The sequence below is a fragment of the Pygoscelis adeliae genome, unplaced genomic scaffold, assembly GCF_000699105.1.
Source record: "Pygoscelis adeliae isolate BGI_AS28 unplaced genomic scaffold, ASM69910v1 Scaffold353, whole genome shotgun sequence".
NCBI lineage: Eukaryota > Metazoa > Chordata > Aves > Sphenisciformes > Spheniscidae > Pygoscelis > Pygoscelis adeliae.
Genome location: NW_008824445.1, coordinates 439,841 through 455,211, shown reverse-complemented (window position 1 = coordinate 455,211; position 15,371 = coordinate 439,841). Strand labels below are relative to the sequence as shown.

Below are 15,371 nucleotides of genomic sequence, written 5' to 3'. Positions count from 1 at the left end.
CTGAGGAAGGTAACAGTTTTCAATCCTGGGGAAAACAAAAAGGGAGCAAGAGACAAAACAGTGCAACTAAAATATGTGTTTTATATTATTTAGGAAGCAAGACTAAAGCTTCCAATCCTTGCCGAAGAGCAAGTAATCATGGAAGCCATTAGTGAGAATCCCATTGTCATCATATGTGGAGAGACGGGAAGCGGTAAAACCACACAAGTACCTCAGTTTCTTTATGAAGCTGGCTATGCCAGGTATGAGTCTTCTTTTATTTGCAGCATATGTAATTAGAACAACTCATGCTGAGCTCAGTCACTTATTTTGTTTTGCTTCTTCTGATATGGCTGAACTGAACCTGGTCTTCTCTGTGCAGTGGTAGTGCCCATGTTGAACGGGCTTTGCAAAAATCTGAAGGGAATAAGACTGACTTGCAAAAGTCTTTCCACATAAGCAATCTTTTGAAACCTCTAAGGTAAAGGTTTTCTTCAAAGTCACCGGCTTGTTTTTCACAGAGGGGCTTTATTGCCTGCCCATCTCGCATAGTTTAACCTCTGTAGGCAGAGGTTTGTTTCTACCTTTGCAAGAAAATGTGCATATTTCTTAAGAACATCTTTGAAAATAGCTGTGGCTCGTCTGGCGCTGTCGGTAACATTTATAAGCTTGGGCACCTCATAAGATGCTTCTTGCGAGCTGCATCAAGGTGCATCCAGCTTCTGTGCTGCTGCTGCCCCAGCCTGAGTTTCTTCTGAAATGGACCCTGTTGCCGGAGGCATGTCCAGGGGGACTGGAGTTCAGTGAGCTGGAAGTGCAGAGACAAGGTTTGGGGAAAAAAATTCCTGCGATACATGCACCTTCAGATCAATACCCATGCAGCAGAAGGGTAATCCCAAAGCTTCCTTTCTGTCTTTTTCTTCTAACTAGAACTAAAAGTGATACTGGGTGAGTGATGCTGCTTAATTCGGAACCATTGTGCAGAAATCCTGTTGTTGTCTTTCTAAGTGTTTCTCTCTTTAAAACAAGCAGCCAAACAACCCCTCCTTTTCTTTCCTTCACCCCTTTAGTTCAAACGGTACTATTGGGATCACCGAGCCTCGGCGTGTGGCTGCAGTGTCCATGTCCCAGCGCGTCGCTAAGGAAATGAACTTGTCACACAGGTGAGGAGAAAAAAAGCTGAGACCTTGCTAGGAAGATAACGCCGAGATGCTCTGTGCATGCGATAGACTGAAATCGAGACTTGCACGTTGCTTGTTCAGTCTTTGGCGAAGAACTGTGGGAAAGTTACTTATAAGCTCCTCTGTAGGTTGTCTGTAAAAAAAAATATGCAGATTTGTTGCCGCTAATGGTTGTGAGTTACTGTTTAGAGAGAGCTTTGTGGAGATGGTGTGTGGGAAGCAGTCCTAGTTTGTCTCCATATGACAAAGCATCCCATAACAGTGAAATAATTCAAAGTGACGTTGCTGTATATCCCAGCTTCTAGCATTTTGTGTGTGCTAGGCTCTGGGGAGCCGATGGTGTGCTTTTTGTCTTGTCTTGGCATCAAGTCTTCATTTAGTTAGGCTGAAGGCTGCCTCCTGGTCTGAACGTGAAATTTTTGTTTCTCCCAATGCTTTTTCTTGTGGCTGTCCTGGTATTTCCTCACAGAGTGGTTTCATATCAAATCCGATATGAAGGCAATGTTACAGATGAAACACAAATCAAGTTCATGACGGATGGTGTGCTGCTGAAAGAAATTCAGAAGGTAAGTTGCTGTCCTCAGTGCTATAAAAAGGAAAGTATTTCATATAGCTAGGAAGAGAGGCCAATTGCTTTGCATGGATTTGTTGCCAACCTTTCAAAGCAAAATCCCTTACAGCACCGGAGACGTATTTCATCTCAACCCTTTACATTCCTGCCCAAATCCCTAAACGTTAGGTTATCTTGCTGTGTAAAATGAGAGTGAGGAAGAGAGTCTCGGGAGCTAGGCTGCTTTGTGTAAGGTAAATGCGTTAAACTCTGCTCGGATATGTGGGAGAGACGACAGTCATGAGGATGGCAGGGTCAGTGTTTGTGTAGCCGTAGGTAGCCTTGACTTAAAGACGGCCTTGGGTGAGGTTTCACGTGGTGAAATCGACCTCTCTTCTCAGGACTTTCTGCTTTCCAAGTACAAAGTCATTATTATTGATGAAGCCCACGAAAGGAGTATGTACACAGATATCTTGATAGGCCTCTTGTCTCGCATCGTGCCTCTTCGTGAAAAGGTAAGAGAAGTGGTATTTCTGTAGTAGCTGCAGGTGTGCTGGGGAGGGGGATGTTAGACATGGAGAGGCTCTGTGTGAGGAGGGACTCTCTGATGTGGAAGTCGATGGAAATCTGACGGAAGCCATGGAATAACGCTCAGATAATGTGTTTGTCTTTCCGTATGATTGAAGAAGCACAGAGCCTACAAAAAGGGGAAAAATAGTACATATCGGTACCAACAGATCATTTTTCAGTCAATATCCAACTAATTTTAGACTTACAGTGCCACGAGACACGTGTAAATAATTAAAATTAGCAGATGCTAAGAAAGCAAGGTGCTTACCGTTGCACTGGAATAAGCCGCCAACAGCAGTGCTTAGGAGGAGACATTTCGGGGCTGACATCCTGAAGTGTTTGGTCCTGACTGATGCCGGGGGCTGGTGGGCTGTAGGGCAGTGCTTGGCATCTGTTTGCGTTTTAATTACGGATGTCAGAGAGCTGGAGGGAGAAGGCAGTGGTTTAGAGGCAGGTCACTGCCGGCGTCGGGATTGCCAGCGTGGATTTCTGTGTATTTTAAGACACGTTGTGTTTGAAGCAGCGTGTATCTTCTGTCACTTGACACGGTGCTTCTGTTGTCTAAGATTTTGAGAGCTTTGGTGCAGAGACTTGTATCCAGTCCTGCTAATAGCTCCGGGTTTGCGTGTAGCTTAACTGCCATGTGCTTTTAGGCACAGAATAACATGTTTGTGTCCCTGCAGAAAGGGCTGCCGCTGAAGCTGATCGTCATGTCGGCTACCCTTCGCGTTGAAGATTTCACTGATAACAATAGGCTGTTTTCTGTTAAACCTCCTGTTATTCAGGTATCGTTCTCCTCACTGGGATCTGCGTCAGGTGTAATGGCTAAAATACAGTGAGGGCTTCCTTTATAAAATGAATTAAAAAATAGGGGCACTCTAATCTTCCCAGCTGGTGCTGAAATCTTTCAGATATCAATTTAAAAATAGTTATTTTGTTTAGACTGTTTTTTCTTTTAGGACTTGGTATTTTTCTTTCCACTTTTATCAGGAAACTGCCCTGGCAGAATCTGATTATCTTGAAAGATGGGAAGTTACAGTTTGGGAGAACTAGAAAGCCTCAATCCGAGCTGATGGTCTGAGAGAAAAGTTTTGGTTTCTAGCTTGGTTTTGTGGTGTGCAGGATAGACAACACTGATAACTTCTGTGGGTCCAGTGTTTCGTAGGTTACCAAAAACAAGAGCTGAACAGAAGTACAGGGTGAGCTTTTCTAGTCCTCCCGTGAAAGCTGCAATGATTGTGCTGGAGTTACAACAGCAAACAAACCCTGTTTTGTATTTCCTCTCCAGGTAGATGCAAGGCAATTCCCTGTAACCGTTCATTTTAACAAGAAAACCCCCCTAGATGACTACAGTGGGGAGTGCTTCAGGAAGGTCTGCAAAATCCATCGAATGTTGCCCTCAGGTCAGGTCACTGCCAAGAACCTCTCAAATTCTTTTACACTTAACATGTCTAAAGTTTTCTGGGTTGTTTTGTTGTTTTTATTTTGTAAGTGAAACATGGGACTGCAGTGACGTACTGTGTGCTTTTCCTTAGAAGGTTTTTCTTGTGAAAATTACCCTTCCGTTAAATTGTAGCATTAGCATGCTTCTTCAGGGAGTAGCAGAAGACAGTTGCAGTCAAACACCCTGTTCCTCCGTGTTACTTCACAGTATATTCGACCTGTCTTTTATCAAGAACGACATCTGAAGCTTTCCAAGGTGAAATACCTATGCTGAGGTTGAGAGTGATTTCTTCTCTTGCAGGTGGGATTTTGGTGTTTTTAACAGGCCAGGCAGAAGTTCACTCTCTCTGTAGGCGGCTAAGGAAAGCCTTTCCGTTCCAAAAAACCAACACTGCAGGTAATGCCATAGAATAAAGGACTGCTAAACTTTGATTTTATCCCGCTGAGGAGTGAGCTTGCTTTGCACCTAAAAATAAGAGCTTTTAGTTAAAAAAACCAAAAACCAAGGGTTGGGGAAAGGGCTCATTGTGGATGATTTTGATGACTGATTGTTAAGTTTGTGCTGTTCTGAGTTTCGGGAAAAGGTTTATGTGCATGATGCCTTCCAGTTCCCCAGAATCCACTGCATTTCTTCACTTACTCTGTTGGTTGTGAATTAAAGTGGAAATGCTGCTGCTCGTTGGAGACTGTTTATTTTCAGGATCGTGGAATTTCCCAAGATGACTTTAGAAAGTCAAATTCTAATAGAGCTCAGCTAATCGTCTCCTAAACCTCAAGGCATACAGTTGCTGTCGATCCTCTGTATGGTTCCTAAATGGAATTGTAACGTTAAACTTGTGTGTTTAAACCTGTCCCCTCTGCCTTCAACGTGACTATTTGCTTCTTTTCATACTGTGACACTTTGTGAATCCCCAAAAAGATGGGAGTTGGACCAGACTCTCCCCACTACCTTTTCCGAGAGGAAAGCGTGCTCTGCTAACAGTAATTCCACTGGCTGTTTTTGTAGGAGGAGGTGATAACAAAGAAGAATCAGTGGAAGAAATCAGAAAATTTAAGAAATCGAGGAAGCGGAAGAAAGTTATGGTAATGTGTGATGGCTAGAATTCCTCCAAGAGACAGGAAGGAGCAGGTACCTCCCTGCAAAACAGCACTCCTGTGTAGCTGTGATTCTCACCGGGCTGTTTTAGATTTGCATGAAGCTTTGTAGCCTACGTATGTCCACTTCAGGAAATCCAGTAATACTACCTACACTGGTAACTGCTGCATTATGAACAGCAGTGCTAAAATGTGTCCCTGGATATTATGGGCAGGAGATTGATTTTGGCCGAGTACTGACCATTAAAACTTTAATGGAAGGAGTTCCAGACTCGCTGGCTCCAGGGCTGCTCCTCATCTCATCGTTTGTTACCCCAAGTGGGACAGATGCATCTGTGACAAAAGGGTAGCGTTTCGCTTCCGCCCAAATCCTACATGCGCATTGTTAGCAGGAGATCTTGATGTTATTTATATGCTGTCCGCTGACATTGGATCCTGGTAGCCGAAGGGGCCTGAATTAAAGAAATTTTACCTTTTACCGCTGTCCTCCAAGTGAAGAAGCTTGGCTTGTCACAAAATGATGTTTAAAATACTTAGGTTATCCCCCCGACTCTCACAGTTACCAAATGCTGAACCTCAGCCTTGAAATACAACTGAAATCTCTCAATCCATCTGTCACCTTCAGGTCAACAAATGTTTGGAGTAAGTGCTCAGCTTTGCTTTCAAAGCAATAAAAAGTGCTGTTTGTGTCCTCCCTTAATGCTCTGTGGTCGTCTTTCCTGTCTTTCTCAGGCACTCCCCAAAATTGATCTGGACAATTACTCTGTTGTGCCAGTGGATGAAGGAGATGAAGACAGAGATGCTGAAACTGATGATGATATTGCAGGGTCTGATATCGACCTTGATTTAGGAGATGGAGACTCAGAAGAAGGTTTGGCACTTATGAAATAAAAATTCCGTATCTCCTGTCACCTGTGAAGCGTGTGACATAAGCTAGTTGTCCTTTGCTAAGCTGGTGTGGTAGCGCATCAGACCTGCGTCGTGGGAAAGCTATTAAGATTTTCTGCCTTCAGCTTTGTACCAAATCCTTTGCTGGTTTTAAATGAAGTGGTGTTTCTGAAGACATTGTTGGGGCTAAGCCTGGAAGTTGACTTACCGTGTATTTAAGAATATTGTTTTGTTTCTTCACAGATGAGAAATCTGATTCATCCCTTCCACTCTATGTGCTCCCGCTCTATTCTTTACTAGCACCAGAGAAACAAGCAAAGGTAAAGGATTTATTGTCACAATGAGTAAATAATCCTTATAGATACATGTCATCATTGTCTAAAGTCACATGTGCTTTGTGAGTTAAAATTTCCATCGTGGACTATCCATCAGTGGGCAGATTTGAATGGCCCAATGGGCAAGTTGGGATGGGATCGGAGCAGGCCTTGCTTGGGCTGGGATCTCCCTACTGTGCCAGTTCAGCAAGTTGGGAGAGGTGAAAAGCGACAGTCCTGCCCCGTGTTAAATTTAGTCATGGCCACGAGGCACGTCAGGATCCCACTGCCAAGAAGCAGTTGTTACAAATTCTTGCGTCCCTCTTGGGCGTCGGAGGTGGCAGCAGTATGTCTAGATAGGATTCAACACTGGTGTCTGCTCCACCTGGAGCCCCTGTGGATGTTTCTGAGGGATTAACTGAGCTGGATAGAGAGCTCCAGAGCTGGAGTCAGAGAGTTAAGTCTTTGGTCTCACTCTTGGGTTTCACCTGCAATGCCATACGCGTTGTCATTCCTTTGCAACCCATCCAAGTTGACTGCCTGTCTTTTTTCTGTTGTTGGCAATGCATTTCACGTGCCCATCTGTTTCTTGTAGGTATTCAGGGCTCCTCCTCCTGGCACGAGACTGTGTGTTGTAGCCACCAATGTGGCTGAAACATCGCTTACCATCCCGGGCATCAAATATGTGGTTGACTGTGGAAAGGTCAAGAAACGTTTCTACGACAAAATTACTGGGGTTTCATCTTTCAGAGTCACCTGGATATCTCAAGCTTCAGCTAACCAGCGGGCAGGTCGGGCTGGCCGGACGGAACCAGGGCACTGTTACAGGTTAGCTACCTGCCGTGGAGAGGGCTAGGAGAAACAAAAAGCCCGACGAGCGTCAGTGTGAATTTGACAGCTTCCCTCGTCTGCTCTTCATTAAAATAGGAGAGGTGAAGCCAAACGTGAACTGTCACTGGTGATGTCGGTTTGACAGTTTGGCTTCTCAGGGGTCTTTCTCGTGCTGAAAACCCTTATTTTGGTGGCTTGGTTAGCAGGGATTCCACTCCAAGTCAAGTCAACGTTTTGTGAATAAGGCGGTATGCCCTAACCATGTAAATAATTACATGGTTATGTAAATAGTATAGTACCCACAACTGCCTTTTTTTAAACCCTGTGCCAATTTTTCATGCATATCTTTTGAGTTAAGATTTCTTTTAAGTCTCTAAGCAGCACTTCTGGTCCACTAGGTTATACTCTTCAGCAGTCTTCATGGACTTTGAGAAATTTTCTGCTCCAGAAATAACAAAGCGACCGGTAGAAGACTTGATTCTGCAAATGAAGGCATTAAATATAGAAAAGGTGAGGTGTAAATCGGCTTTGTACTGCAATGCTCATTAAAGTGGTTGCCCCTAGGAGCCAGAAACAAACACAAATGTCTTTTATCGTCATTGCTGTGCCTTGTGTTAGAAACCAGGATCCTGGGACTTGGTTTTGGTTCTGCAAATTGCAGAAGCTGCTATGAATTCCACCAGGCCTTAACAGACATGTTTGTTCAGGTAGTAAGAGCTTTCTTATATTCTTAGTAGTGAAAAAAAACCCTGTCCAGACAGGGGTTGTGTTTGTGCTTGCAGAAAGCACAATACTTGGAGCTTAAAGCAGCCTGCTCTAGGCGGTGGCTGGAGTCAGTGGCAGCTAAGGGTGACGCTGGTATTCCTGTTTCCTAATGTTTTTGTTCTAAGCGTTTCCTCCCATTATATGTCCTTTCCTCTCGCTCCTGGCAAACATCCTAAATGATTTTCTTTGGTATATGTAACCAGAGGGGAAGATTTCACTCCGTTCCAGGACTCCTTACTGCGTTCAGACTCTGTTTTTAAGTGGGAGCTGTGTCGATGTACTGAGAGGCATTTTCTCTTGGTGCCTGTAGGTAATCAACTTCCCGTTCCCAACACCACCTCCAACAGAAGCACTTGCAGCAGCTGAGGAGTTGCTGATAGCCCTGGGTGCCTTGAAGGAACCCCCTATGATGGGAAGGTAATGTCTGTGGTCCTCCACAAATTTCCTCTCGGCAGCAGTTACCGAGGCAGTGGACGCTGCTGTCCTCCCGCCTGCTTTTCCGTCTCAGCCCTCGCATCTGAGGGTGTGCTTTTGTACAGAGACTGGCATCATTTTAGCAGTCTCTGCTTCACCTGTGTTTGTTTTACTGGCCCTGTGTTTGGGCAGGGAAAGGCTGTGCTAGGAGTGTGCTATGCAGGGCAGGTGGGAGTGCATGAGGAAGAGGAGTCGTTCCCCCAGCCTTTGGGACCAGCACATAAGGAAATCTGAGAAAACACACCAAATTAATTGGGCTGCCAAAACCAGAAACACAAACTTGTTCTGATGCAGAAGTTACTTCATTACACGACTTTTCTCTTCCTCCCCCAGGCTGAAGCAGCAGCTGGCAGCAAAGCTGAGTTGCCCTATTAGTCCCCTGGGCAGAATAATGGCCACTTTTCCCGTAGCCCCCCGCTATGCGAAGATGTTGGCATTAAGCAGGCAGCACGACTGCCTGCCATACACCATTACCATAGTGTCTGCAATGACCGTCCGGGAGCTTTTTGAAGAGTTTGACAGGTGAGTGAGTTAGCCTGACATCCTATTTACAGGATGCATCACCTCGTCACAGCTGATGCCTCTCTTACATTGAGGCCCCTCTGCACAATACTCATTTATGCTGTTTTATGTTTCTTTTAGGCCAGCAGTAAGTGAGGAAGAGACGGCGAAACTGAGGGGAAAGAAAGCAAGGCTTTTACAGATGCAAAGGATCTGGGCTGGGCAGGGGCCGATGCAAAAGCTAGGAGACCTCATGGTGATGTTAGGTATTGCAGACAGCGATTTCCCTGTACTGTTAACTTCCATTCTGTTCTCCTCCCCGTCACCCTGAGCTCTCGGCTTTATACAACCAAAGGCATCCTTGTGCTGTTGGACTAAGTCCCGCAGTATATTTTCTGGGCTGTTCTCGGGGCAGCCTGCCAGCGTCCCAGGCTAACGATGAGCGGGAGCTGTGACATGCATGTGTCGACCATGACAGTACTGTCCCACAGTTGGCTTAATTAGGAGAACTGATCAGCCGAGTCGTTTTCTCCACCTGACTGTTCACTTCCAGGAGCAGTGGGGGCCTGTGAATATGCCGGGTGTACCCGTAAATTCTGTGAAGAAAATGGGCTCCGATACAAAGCCATGCTGGAAATCAGGCGCTTGAGGGGGCAGCTGACAACAGCAGGTGAGTGGGTTTTGAGAGGAATTGCCATGTTTATTCTCTTTTGGGGGGGTGATAAATCAACTGGGCTGTTTGTTGCAACCTTTTTTTTCTATTGAAAATCTTAACTCGCCTTTTTTTCCCTGCAGTGAACTCAGTCTGCACTGATGCTGGCCTCTATGTTGATCCAAAGATGAAGCCCCCAACAGAAACTCAAGCAACTTACTTGAGACAGATTGTGCTGGCAGGGCTGGGGGATCACGTTGCCCGAAGGGTTCAGGCAGAAGAGCTTCTGGATGACAAGTGGAAAAATGCCTACAAGGTAAACGGCTTGATTTGACCGAACTCCTCTTCCCTGTGTGGCAGAAAGACACTCCTGTGCAAAGCCCGGGCTTCTGGCTGGATACAGCGTTGGGGCTGCGTGTGCCGGCTTTTTACAGCTTCTCTCCATAGAATTTAAGTTTCCAGTGTTGCAATTTCCCAGTCCTCATGTAGGAATTGTTTTAAGAGAGCTAAGAAGTAGCATTAGTCTATCTTGCAAAGTGCTTGATGTCTCTAGAGAAGGTGAAGCAGAAAGTTATGGGGTTATTAAAAACCTCCGTCACTTAAGGAAACCGTATAAATGTACATCTGAGAGAGACTGAAATTAGGTGCAATCAAGAAATTGGATTGCCAGTAACTCATCTTACTCTGCTTCCATCCTCTGTGCTTTCTTAAAGACTGCTCTTCTGGACGACCCAGTGTTCATCCATCCAAGCTCAGTCCTCTTCAAACAACTCCCAGAGTTTGTGGTGTATCAAGAAATAGTTGAGACCACAAAACTGTATATGAAAGGTGAGACTGCTGCGGTCCCTACTTGTTCTGCAGGTGTGGTGAGGAATTCAGAAATGCCTTAGCAGAATGTTTCCCTTGCTGCGGTGAGCGAGTGCTCTCCTTACAGAGTGGTCGTGCCTCATGAGGTTTGGATCCTTATCCTTTCTAGATCTGGACCACGGGAAGAATTGGCCTGGGTTGTTCTTCCTCTAGCAGAATGGGCTGGAGCAAAGCTCAGCTTCTGAAATAGCTGCTCTGCGCCAGCCCTCTCAGCAATACTTAACCTATTGCTGGTCTCCGAACAAAAGAATGTAGTTCTGTACAGTTGACTTGAAAAATGAGATACAAGTAAATCTGTGGAGGTGAGATCCCGACCACGTGCTCTACTCATGGGACTGCTAGCGAGCGCAGCTCCTGGCAGCAAGCCTGCATTCCGGTGTGTGTTTTCCCTTCCTAAGGTGTGTCCGCAGTCGAACCCGAGTGGATTCCTGCCCTGTTGCCGCCGTACTGCCACTTTGGGAAGCCTCTGGAAAATCCTCCTCCATCTTACTGCCCCGAAACAGGCCGAATTCGATGTCACAGGCCAAGTGTCTTTTGTAAGTGTCTTGAAAAGTGTCACTCGGCAGTTTTGTCCCAAGAGCTGCTCTACGGTTACTGCAGCGCTGCTTTTAACAAGACTGTCAGCAGACCCAAAAGGTGAAGCTCAGCTTGGGCTGTTACTAGAGCTTAGCAGCGGTAGCTCCGTGGGATCCGCAGCATTTAAATATCAGCGTCTTCCCATTGGCGTGGCCATTTTATGCCTGTTAAGGAGCAAGGCTGGCTGGGTGGTGGCACTATCCTCTCCTTTTCTCTTAGCACCTGTGTTGTCACATCCCCCTTGAAAGTTTACCCTCCTCTACGAGCATTTAGGAGACTCGGTGTGATCTTCCTTTCCAGATCGAGTTAGCTGGCAGCTCCCTGCCGTGGAAGTTGATTACCCAGAAGGTATTGATCGCTACAAATACTTTGCCAGGTTCCTGCTTGAAGGAAAGGTGAGGGTGTGTCAGCTGCGTTACTTCCTTGACACTAGCAGTAAGTTCTTAGCCCAGTTTCTGGAGGAGATGAGCCTCGTGGCTTCTTTCTTTGTGTGTGTGCCCATTCCTCATAACTTGCTGGTGGCTGGAGGAGTTTGCTGCGGTTGGTGTGGTGGGGAAGAAATCTTTAAAATAGAAAATGGCATGAAAATCAGCATTTGGGTGAAAGACACCCCCAAATTTAAGTCCTGTTTTTGCAAGGGAGACAAGCTATAGCTCATGTCTTTGTCCATTCTGAGACACAAGTCATCTAGCAAGCCGGTCAGGACGAGACGTGGCTGGGAGAGAGATGGTAATAGAGGATATGGGGCGGAAATCTATAGCAGTCCAAGTTCATTGATGATTGTCTCCACAGAACGATTAATTTACCTCATTCATTATATACTTGTTATAACAAATCTTCCAGGTCATTGAGAAGTTGAGTTCTTACAGCCGGTGTCTGCTGTCCAGTCCTCTCATAATGCTGAAGACATGGTCCAAGTAAGTTGTTAAAAACAAACTTCAGTTTGTTGTCTCCACCGAACACTTTAACTTCCTTTAAAAAAAAAGTTAAAAAAAATTTCGATGCGGGGAAGGGTGTTTTAGATCGCGATCTAGGCTGTAGCTGCAGGGAGAGGAAAATGAGTTTTCTTGCCAAGGAAAATTGCGTCTCAAGAGAATGGGGCTATTGTACGGGCAGTACGGAAGCACACAGCAACCCGCTGGTCACACTGACCTCTGCGGGCGGCTTCATACGAACAAATGGCTCACACATGTAAGAAACTGTCAGGTGAGCACTGTCACTGTCCTTGCTTTTCTTTGCAGTTTGGCCAATTCCACTGTCTTTATTTCTTTTCAAAAACGTATTTCCAACAGACCGTGTTTTTCTTGTGGTTTTGATTACATCTAAAGAGCTGTGACCCTCAAAAGGACTGTCAGCTATCGCTTCCCTTGCTATCCCCCCGATGTCCTCTCTTGTTTACCAAAATAACCTTTCGCTGAGTCTTCTGTGAGTTTTCATGGGGTTGATAGATGCGAGGATTTTGAAAGACTTTGTTAAAAGTGACTGATGTCACAAATGGTTATCTGAGGGTCCCACAGTTAGAGCGTTTCCTTTTTTAGTCAGTTCAGAGTTCAGCGTGGGACCTGTGGACTCCTTTCTGCTGTACTGTGTGCTGCGCAGCTGCGTAGCAACTTCACGCTGTCAGCAGCGAGAGCAACCTGCTACTTCTTTTAACAACAGGGGGGGGGGGGGGGGGGGAACAAACTACGTCTAGTGAACTTTCTTGAGCCAGTGCCATGTCTCTGTATCCAGAGGTCATGTATTTCTACACCTATATTTAGCCTTTTAAAAATACTAAGAGTATGAATTCAGAAAGGTAAGCTGAATGCTGTAACACTTTGCTAAACTCTGCTAATGAACGTTGTTTTATTGCACCATTTTATTTTGGACCGATTTAGACTTCAGCCCAGGACAGAATCCCTCCTGCAGGCTCTAGTTGCGGAAAATTGTGATAATCGCAATGCTTTACTGGCTGCGTGGAAGAAAAATCCTAAATGTAAGTGTCCTGCTTGCTTAATTATTAGTCATATCAGCCCAGACTTTGTTGTACCCCAAGCACAGTTGGCATTTTGAATTATAACTTAAAAAATGGACGGGTTCACTTGATATTTTCTTAGCAGAAACAGTAATGCTCTGTGTTTGGTTCTTGTGAAGAACTGGAGTTTCCTGTACTTTAGAAAGCAACATTTCTGTATATTTTAAGATACATTTTTTTTTTCTTTAGTTCTAACCACAGTTAAAATGTTTGGTTTGGGGTTTTGAAAAACTAGACTATGGTGGTACTGTCAGTGGATGCAGGAGAATTCTTTGCCAGGTAAAATGGATTTTGTTCAATATTAGGGTACCAGACTATGGGGGTTCTTTTATGGAAGCAGCAGCAAAGATTGAAAAAAAAAAAAAAAATTAAGATTCCTCCAAATGGGAGTGCGGTGATGGCTTCCACCCGTACTTCTGATACTTCTGTATCTGCATGCAGGTGTCCAAGCTTGAACACTCTCCCAGTGACGGAAAGCTGGTTCTCGCTCTCAGCAGGAGAGGTGCCGCCTTCATTCCCCAGCCTGCCTGCAAGCAGGGTGACGCCCCAGGACCTTGTCTTACCACCAAAACCACTCCAGTCCCCGGTTCCCACAGCCGTCTAATCGCTCCTCTCTTTCGTTCCAGATTTGCTCGCAGCCTATTGTCAGTGGATCCCTGAAGCTATGCATGATGATCTAGCCAAGAAGTGGCCACCGGTAGCACTGTGAAGTGCCTGACTAGTTCTTGGGGGGCTCCTGTTTTGGGAGCTTGGATTTCCTTGGAGATCTGATGACACAGATGGACTTGCTAACTGTGAGCGATACCTTTCTGTAAGCAAACTGGGTGTTACTCTGGTTTTCTGGGAAGCCCTCTGTGTTCTCAGAAGCCCTGCCAGCTGTTTCGCTGGTAGTTTGTAATATTAATGTTTGGATAATTTTATCCATTGTATTTTACAGATTGTGTTTTTAAGTTTCTCTTTGGACTATATTAGTCGTATGGACTATAATAAATATGTGTAGTTCTTTGGTTCGGACGGGAGAAGTGTTTTCTATGTGGGACGCTGCAATAAGCACAATTTCAGACGTTGGCGGACCCTTCCTCATGCGGGACTGCGGATCCGAACGCAGACTGAACCTTTGGTCCTGGTGGTGGGTTGGCCCTGGCCGGCGGCTCAGCAGCGCACAGCTGCTCGCTCGCTCCCTGTCCCTCCGCAGGACGGGAAGCGCAAAAGTGAAAAAACTCGTGGGTTGAGATAAAGGCAGTTTAATTGGTGCAGGGAAGAAGACGAAGAAGAAGGAAAAAATCCAAATGATGCAAGGGTGATCGTTCCCCGCCTCCCACACGGCGACCAGCTGGTATCCGAGCATGGCGTTGTACGGTGTGGACTATCCCTTTGGCCAGCTCAGGTCAGCTGTCCTGGTTGTGTCCCCTCCCAGCCTCTTGTCCACCCCTGACCTACTCACGGGGGAAGCAGAGGGTGGGAAAAGAGAAAGGCTTGATGCTGTGCGAGTACTGCTCAGTGACAGCCAAAATACCGGTGCGTTATCAACGCTGTTTTAGTCACAAATCCAAAATGCAGCAGCGTGTGGGCTGCTATAAAGAAATTAACTCCAGCCCAGCCAGACCCAGACCAGCCCTAATATTGCTCTTCCTGCTTCTCTAGGAGTTTGCCGTGAGTTCAGAGTATCCATTAATCTTGCTTTCAGTAGGTTTTTTTCAGATCTCTCCTCGTACCTGGCTTGGTGCTGCAAGCACTCGGATCTCCTGGTGCCGTTGCTCTGCCACGTGGTTTGCCAGTACAGTTTTGTATAGTCGGGTGCTCCTGAGCCTCCCTGGATTTCATGGGCCGGAGCACTTGTGGGAATGCAGCAGCTTTCAGGAGAGGGGGCAGGCTTTAACCACGCCATCTGCTCATTCTGCAAGCAAGCCATTTTGGTAGTCCCAGAAGAAAATGCACAGCTTGAATTTACCTTCCCTTTCACCTAATCTTTTTCCTCCTCGGTAAACCGTGCACTCACGCTGTGTTAATTTGCTGTTGCTCGTACCACCGCAATAGGAGAAGGTGTGGGCAGTGACCCTCCTGTCCCCATGTTCTGGAGGAAGCACAGAAAAGGCTGGATGCCTGCACCCGCTGCTCCCACCGCCCCCATGCGCTTCAGGGGCTGCAGGCCAGGACACGAGTAAGCGTTAAAAATATCTAATCCTGATGAAACATCAGCTTTCGTTGTCGAGCAAGAAGGAAAATACCCTGTTGTCGGGGGGGTGCGTATAATGTAAATGCTGCAAAGCCACAGCCTTTAGCAGTAAGCACAGGCAGGAGGGTGCTGTGCGCTCTTGGCTGGGCTCCTTTCTCTAGCAAGAATTGCAGCAGAAGTTTGCAAACTGCTCTGTGCTTATGGGAGGGAAGGAAAAAAAGGAAAACAAGTTACAAAACTGACATCGCGGCTCTTTGGGGAAACTGAGTAAGAGAAAGCAAAACCACCGGCGCGGCAGGATGCTCACCCTTCCTTTCCCCGGAGGCGGGGGCAAAAACACCTGGAGATGCCGGGGATTGAACCCGGGGCCTCATACATGCAAAGCATGCGCTCTACCACTGAGCTACATCCCCTCCTCGCGGCGGCCCGTTTGCACAGCGCGTACAGATATGCTGCAACACGCACGTCAGGCCCAGCGGGCAGCCCCGCTCCGCC

The 15,371-nt window shown here is 46.3% G+C and overlaps 1 protein-coding gene and 1 non-coding gene across 2 annotated transcripts in view; one reads left to right on the top strand and one right to left on the bottom strand.

Annotated features, from left to right (window-relative positions):
• Positions 1–13,710, top strand: part of DHX37 (DEAH (Asp-Glu-Ala-His) box polypeptide 37) — a 19,382-nt gene extending 5,672 nt beyond the window's left edge. The window contains exons 7-29 of the mRNA XM_009320958.1: positions 94–242; positions 1,050–1,142; positions 1,630–1,726; positions 2,112–2,225; positions 2,964–3,065; positions 3,569–3,683; positions 4,025–4,120; positions 4,730–4,806; positions 5,551–5,689; positions 5,950–6,026; positions 6,616–6,848; positions 7,250–7,361; positions 7,927–8,033; positions 8,424–8,612; positions 8,733–8,857; positions 9,145–9,261; positions 9,387–9,559; positions 9,957–10,071; positions 10,509–10,646; positions 10,987–11,081; positions 11,530–11,603; positions 12,564–12,661; positions 13,327–13,710. Of these exons, the coding sequence (XP_009319233.1) occupies positions 94–242; positions 1,050–1,142; positions 1,630–1,726; positions 2,112–2,225; positions 2,964–3,065; positions 3,569–3,683; positions 4,025–4,120; positions 4,730–4,806; positions 5,551–5,689; positions 5,950–6,026; positions 6,616–6,848; positions 7,250–7,361; positions 7,927–8,033; positions 8,424–8,612; positions 8,733–8,857; positions 9,145–9,261; positions 9,387–9,559; positions 9,957–10,071; positions 10,509–10,646; positions 10,987–11,081; positions 11,530–11,603; positions 12,564–12,661; positions 13,327–13,409 (2,718 nt within the window). The 3' untranslated portion in view covers positions 13,410–13,710. The remainder of the gene's footprint in view (positions 1–93; positions 243–1,049; positions 1,143–1,629; positions 1,727–2,111; positions 2,226–2,963; positions 3,066–3,568; positions 3,684–4,024; positions 4,121–4,729; positions 4,807–5,550; positions 5,690–5,949; positions 6,027–6,615; positions 6,849–7,249; positions 7,362–7,926; positions 8,034–8,423; positions 8,613–8,732; positions 8,858–9,144; positions 9,262–9,386; positions 9,560–9,956; positions 10,072–10,508; positions 10,647–10,986; positions 11,082–11,529; positions 11,604–12,563; positions 12,662–13,326) is intronic.
• Positions 13,711–15,217: 1,507 nt separating this feature from the next.
• On the bottom strand, positions 15,218–15,289 carry TRNAA-UGC. Its single transcript has one exon. It is a non-coding gene; the product is annotated as a tRNA-Ala (tRNA).
• Positions 15,290–15,371: the final 82 nt, after the last annotated feature.